At 34.1% G+C, this 6813-nt stretch overlaps 1 protein-coding gene across 1 annotated transcript; it reads right to left on the reverse strand.

The window, feature by feature from the left end:
• On the reverse strand, positions 2894–6669 carry LOC107638242 (selenium-binding protein 1). The gene is made up of 7 exons (XM_016341419.2): positions 6408–6669; positions 5821–6016; positions 5071–5298; positions 4396–4627; positions 3924–4031; positions 3525–3797; positions 2894–3370 (listed from the first exon to the last, which is right to left on the reverse strand). The coding sequence occupies exons 1-7, from the start codon at positions 6526–6528 to the stop codon at positions 3089–3091; spliced, it is 1440 nt and encodes a 479-aa protein (XP_016196905.1). The 5' UTR covers positions 6529–6669; the 3' UTR covers positions 2894–3088.

Here is a 6813-nt window from a genome sequence, read left to right on the forward strand (position 1 = left end):
GCGTATGAGTCGATGAGGGAGGCGGAGTAGGGGTGGCGGTCGTGGAGGCCCCACTTCAACAGCTGGCCGTGGAGGGCCTGAGCCAGGGATGGCTTGTATCGTGCCTGGGACAGGACTGCCTGAGGAACTAACATTTTCAGTTAGGTCATGCTTCAGAGGAATTAATTCCCGATAAAAGCAGGGCCAAATAAATTAATTCAATTTTACAAAGAACCCAATAGATCCCTGCGGATTAATCCACTCCATTCTTTCCAAGCACGAATTTCTCAAACCATGCCCGACCTAACTTGAATGAAAAGAAAGGCCTCGCCATGTCATGGCGGATGCTCGCTTGCAACTCATTACTCAAAACGCTTCCCAAATATTGGGAGAATAACTATCCATTATTATAAATGGTAAAATTTTATAGTGATGGCTAAATCATCATCCTAATTCCTATCTTTATAAATATTTTATCTAATTCAGATATTTTTTCAATCTCAATTTAGTTAAATCTGACTAAATTCCTTAATAATTTAAGTATCGAAATTTTTTACAAGTATCTTTGCCACCACCATCCACCATTCACTTGAGAATGTCAAATAGATTTTCCCTTCCGACGAACAAGTCGAAATCTTCATCTAAAGAAGTTTGGATTTCATATTTAGATCCATACTATATTGGTTTCAGGTAATCCCATAGAATACTAATAACTGTTCACCGAAAAGATGGACGCATTGCGTTAGATTCAGAATCTCACAGTGAAGGTCACTTCAACAGTGATCGAGCGTCCTCTTTACCCCAACACTCCGAAAGAGGAGAGGGTATTGCAGAGGAAAGAGACAGAGAGATGAAGGCTAATTTCTCAATTCATATTCCCGAAGGAACGGGAAGTAGGAATGCTGCACAGATCATGGACTTGGTTTATGGTCATCAATGCACCTATAACCTTTTCATTAGGGGGTATGTTTTAGGGGTGATAAAGCGGGCCGGCCCGCCCTAACTCGTCTCGCCAACTAAAATGAGTTTAAAATGTTAGTCCATTTTGTTTTATAGCAGGTTGGCGGGTCGGTAGGCTAGCCCGCTTGATTTTTTTTTTTGAAAAATAAAATTTATTAAAATTAACTAAAAAATAATAATTAAAAAATCAAATACAAATAAAAAATAGTCAAATTATAATATAATTTTTTTTACTATTTTTTTTAATTTTTAACTTCAATAAAATTGTTCAAAATAATATTTGTCAATAGAACTATCTTTATTTTAAAGACCTGCCCGTCCCGCCCCACCAAAATCCACCAATTTAGCAGTGCGGGTTTGGCGGATTTTTTTAATTTGGCGGGTTCTAAATCCTAGTCCGATTTGCCCTTTTTAGCGGGTCGGCTTGACGGATTCAACCTATTTTGCCAACCCAACTGTGTTTGCTAAGTCTTAGATGTTAATATTTTTTAGATTTGAGAAAAAAAAATAAAATTGACAAAATTCAATTTTTTTCTGAATATCACAAAGCAGATGAGACGGATTTTAAAAATCGATGGCCCTAATAAAAAGGTTATAGGTGCATATTCGAGATGAGAGAATTAGAGGATTTTATAAATATTTTAGTTAGATATTGATCATCTGAAAGATTCGTTGAAGAGAAAGTTAAACGATCATTCAATAATCAAGGGATACAAAATTTTTAACTAAGTTGAACAACATAAGTTAAAAATAAGAGTATTAATCATAAAAAAACATACCATATACGAAAGAGATCATTTTAGTTAAAGAAAAACTTTATTATAAAATATAGCACTCTCATCAATTATTTTATATTTTTTAAACATGATTATGTTAAAAAATATCATATAATTAATGGGAGTATAGTATTTTATCATGAGAATTTTAATCAATATTATGTATTTTATAATACTACATTGTAAATTTTTTGTCATGTTTTCTTCGTCACTAATCACTTGCATTAAATTTCAATTATCAATATTATTTATGTTGTTAAACCTAGATTGACAAATATATTTAAATGTAACAAAGTAGATGAAGAACAAAATTAAAGTTTATGATTAAAATTTCAATCATCAAGTAGCTGAGGTGTGGTTCGATTCTAATTAATATTTTTGTTAGTAGTTTATGATTTTATAGGTGAATAATGTTGTTTTTGTTTGTGAAAATTAATGTTCATCATTGATGATTTGAATTGAATGTAATGTAGGAATTCTTCGTTAAGGAAAATATTTTTTTTGTATTTGCAGCAAATTTCGGTGTAAAACTAAGATATTTATGTGTATTGTTTAAGAATTTTTAATGTATGTATACTGATAAGTTCTACATAATTCAAAACTCTTCTTCTCCCTTCTCCTCATCTTCTGCTGCTTCTTCTTCTTCTTTTTCATCATCATCATCATCGTCATCATCTTTTTTTTTTTTACTTGTTCATCTTTTTTTTCTTGTTTTACCTTCTCTAGTTTCTTTTTGTTTTATTTTTTTAACAAGAATAAAAACAAAAAAAAAATCAAACAAAGAAAAAGAAGAAACACATAATGCTACAAAATTACTTGGAAGAGGATGAACCTACATTCATTCAACTAAAAGAAAGAAAGAAATAAGAAAATAAAGAAGAAAAAATGCAGCATTAAAAGAAATATTTTGAGAAAATTTTTTAGAAATTTTGTTCGTTGTTTGAATTTTGAATATTGCGGTTTTATTTTTGTTAAATTTGGACCAATTTGTATTAACTTGTATATCAAAAAGACTTATATATATATATATACACACACATTAGGCCTGTATTAAATAACTTCATACGAGCCTGAAATAACAATATTCATTAAGGAGGGGCAATCCAAATTCCAAAGTGGATGAATTCACTTATCGTACAAAATTAGTAAATTGCCAACCAAAAAAAAAAAGGCACTGATAATGATCTCAATAGACCCAATTTATTAGCAACCTCCCTAAAGAGAGCTTTGGGGGTACAACTTATTTAGTTAATTCATCCATAATAATTTTAGTCTTTTATGATGTCATACTTGAAGAAGATCGTAACTGTAGCTGATTACAAAACAACATAAGACAACTTTCTTACAAATATGATACATATGGTTTAATTTAATTAAATCCATATATCTGAAGTGCAGTCACCACCGGGATATCTCATCTCATGGGCAAGGGAAGGGCCATCAGGCTCAGCTCCAAAGTCAACAAAGAAGTTTGGATTAACCTTGAGACCACCTTTCTCAGAATCAACATCAATCTGCAACATGTGTGCTCCTTTCTCCACAAGCTCTGGATAAAATTGTTTATCCCATGTACTGAACAGTGAGTTTGTAACATATAGCCTCTTACCGTCCAGACTCAACTGAATCATCTGAGGGCCGCCTCTCAACTTTTTGCCCTGAAAATGATAACCATAAAAAGTGGGCACTCACATCAAAATCCACAAGAAAATGTCATTTTAGCAGAGTTTAAACCATTATGTCTACTCTAAATATTCTATTCTATTTCTTCTCTTTGTTTAAACTCTGTTCCAACAATTAAACAGCACTTACCTGAACTTCTGGCACATCAGTTTGCCAAGTTTGACCATCTTCCCCTACAGCTACCACAGGGCTACCTTTCTGAATAAGTCCACCAACCCATACTTGGCCAGTAAGTACAGGATTGTTAACATCCTCAATATTGTACTGTCTTATATCTCCATGAAGCCAGTTTACAAAGTACAGAAACCGGTCGTCGAGAGAGATAAGGAAATCAGTTATAAGTCCAGGCATTTCGGGAAGAATCCAGTTTTGCACTTTAAGTGGTTTCACTGATATGGAAACCTACAAAGAAAACTTGCTGCTTAGGTATAGTGACTAGCGTTGACAAACTTATGCTGGTTTTAAGTACCTATACTAACTAGAAGAGAATATATATGTATATATCAAATATCATTTTCTTAATAATACCTCATGGCCCCATGATCCATCCTTGGTCTTGAAAAATCGAATCATGTTACTAGTCAATGCACTGCCAACGAAACCTGTGTCTTTGGAAGGATCATGCAGGAACCTTATCTGCATTCAGGATGCATTACAGCATTAGTCATATTATATGCTAACTTGTGCAAGAAGGTTCACCAGTACCAGCCACAAGAAGGACGGAATAGGGTAAAATCATAGTTAAATCAAACAAATGTACGGAGAATTTATCAACATAAAAAGAGAAATGCTTGCTGAACATATCTTGCATGGAATGTTGTGCGACTCCACTCTATCCACTATGAAAGAGGTGTGGATAGGGGACCCCACGTAGACTCTATCTACTGGTGTATAAGGCATAAGTGGACAGGTACAATGTAAGATAAATTACATAAAAGAACCAAAAGTTTAAAAAATGTAAATCAAACATCTCCTTAGAATATTATAATAAAGAACTTGCCTCCAATGGTAAGAGCCCTGAATCACCAAGGTCCAGTGTTTGTCTCAGTTCGCCCCCAGGCCAGTTGTACACATGGAGATGCCTCCCGTATAATCCGTCCGAGACATGCTGCAGGTTAAAGCCTTTGGTAAAGGCAGCAGGAGCACCCCACGATGTGCTGATCATAGTATTGTGACGTGGTTGATACCAAAAGTCATACCCAAATGTTGGACTGTGCCCTGGTTTCTCCCACCTAACAATTGTGGAATGAGAGACATAATATTACTATTAGAAATTATGAAATGCATCCATATTTGGTTCTATTTTCATTTGCTTAACTTGTTTGTGGAATTTTGAGGAAAAAAGTAGAAAACTGAAAATAAGAAATGAAAACAGATCATTTTAACTATTTTCACATTTTACTTTACAAAAATCCTGAAAATTGAACACACTGAAAATGAACATAAGAAATGGGAATATAAACTAAAACAATGTTGCCAAAGTTGTAGCGTCATATGCAGAGAAACATGCTGCTGTATGCTCATTGAGCAACCCAATTACATAATGAGTACAAGAAATTTTTGTAAATCAGAAAGCACCTCAAATTGAGCAACCAAAAACTGCAAGATCTAAAGATTATGCAAGCACATTCGAATATGAATTATTGCATTTGTTGACTAACATGTAAAAGGCTACCTTCCTTTCACATTAAAATCTGAATCAAGAAGAAGAAATCCATTTCCTTCAGCATTTCCATCCTTATCTCCAAGACACGAAACCATTACATCGCCGGAGGCAAGGCAATGAGATGTGTGTGGAAAAGCTAATCCAGTCTTCTCTATGATATCTGAAGGCTCAACAACTTTATGCAAAGATGGTGCTCTTGGATTTGTTTTTGTGTCAACCACATATATGCGACCTGATCTGCAATGGGATAAAGATAATAATTAAAATACGACATGTTTGTTTAGAGGTATTGGAATCCACAAAGTAAGCAACATAGATATGTACTTGAACTTCATTACCAAGTGCCACAAGAGAGAAGAAAAGGAGGTATTAGTAAGGAACAGAGATTGAAATCAGATCCCCTTTTTAACAATATTTTAACTGTATCACTCTTTTGACACAACAATTGTAGTATATATAAAGCTTCTTCATAGTTTCTCTGCTTTTCAATTTGAAGATGATATATTGCTGTGTCCTTGTATTCAATCTTTGTAGTTACATAATAACTTACAAAATCCAAACAGATAGAGGATTATACACACAAGTATGGTCCTTATTTCAACAACCCATTCGATTCATAGTGTTATACACAAGGAAACCAAGAGTCCTTTAGGCTCTGATTTTCCTTGTACTTATCAAATATCAAGTATCAATCCTATTGTCACTGATCTGTAAATTTTTTTTAGTAAAAGTAACTGATTAGTGTTTACCACCACTTACACCAGTCCAGGTACAACAAGAAATCGTCGCTCTGCGGATGGATCACCATGGCAGGAGCTGCATGAATTCCACCCAGTATGGTGCAATTCGTCGCCTAAATAGGGAACAGGTAGCCTATGAATGACTTTTGAATAAGTTGGGGAGTTTGGATCTATATCCACTGTGGCCAGATAATCAGGCTTCTGTACTCCTGTTCCTGTATTGCATTATTAAGTCAACAACTAAAGTCAACAATTGCTCTGATTGAGACAGTAATAATTAGTTATAACTGATAAAATTATGGGAAAAATAATTGTCTTGAAAATTCAGAAATCACCAAAGCTAAGCAATTCTATCTATGACCAAAACAGGTATGAAATTCTGAGAGGACAAATCGAGTTCATTCCTTCAAAGTTCACAAAACCTTGAGGTATCAAAATTAAGCTTAACAAAAACACGCGATGTAACCTTTGAATCTTCAAATTCCAAAAATGGACAAGAAAGCACAGAATCTTTTGCCACAAAATAAAAAAACCACCTGAACAATTTTTCCAAAACCTTCAAACGAAGCAGAATCAGAAAGCAATTTGAGACCTAATTAGGTTTACCAGTGTAGACAGCAGTGACATAAATGAGAGTCTCTCTGGGACCGGACATAGCTTCAAGTGGTGTAGCATAGCCAGGACCCGTTTTGCAGCATCCTTGATGAGAACCGTTATGGTTAGCCATTTGATTCACTGATTCACTTCACAGTTCAGAGCTTTTGCCGTACGAAGAAGAAAACAACTAGAACCGTTCACATGGAGTAAGCCACTGAAGCCAGCAAACTGAAGTGATGAGGTAAGTCCACTGCCTTGTGCCTGCTACATATAAGAGAGTGGTAATAGTCATTAATGAATTATTATTAATTTATTATCATTATTTATTATTATTATTATTATTATTATTATTATTATTATTATTATTATTATTATTATTATTATTATTATTATTATTATCTGATTTTGTTTTGAG

The sequence above is a fragment of the Arachis ipaensis genome, chromosome B04 (assembly GCF_000816755.2).
Source record: "Arachis ipaensis cultivar K30076 chromosome B04, Araip1.1, whole genome shotgun sequence".
Classification (NCBI taxonomy): domain Eukaryota; kingdom Viridiplantae; phylum Streptophyta; class Magnoliopsida; order Fabales; family Fabaceae; genus Arachis; species Arachis ipaensis.

Excerpts from the sequence above, each read along its gene's own strand:
- LOC107638242 (XM_016341419.2), bottom strand. The coding sequence starts at position 6,528 with ATGGCTAACCATAACGGTTCTCATCAAGGATGCTGCAAAACGGGTCCT. Across the intron at positions 5,299-5,820 it reads CTTGTTGTACCTGGACTGGT|ATCAGGTCGCATATATGTGG; the intron begins GTAAGTGGTGGT and ends ATCCCATTGCAG. Across the intron at positions 3,798-3,923 it reads ATGGATCATGGGGCCATGAG|GTTTCCATATCAGTGAAACC; the intron begins GTATTATTAAGA and ends TTTTCTTTGTAG.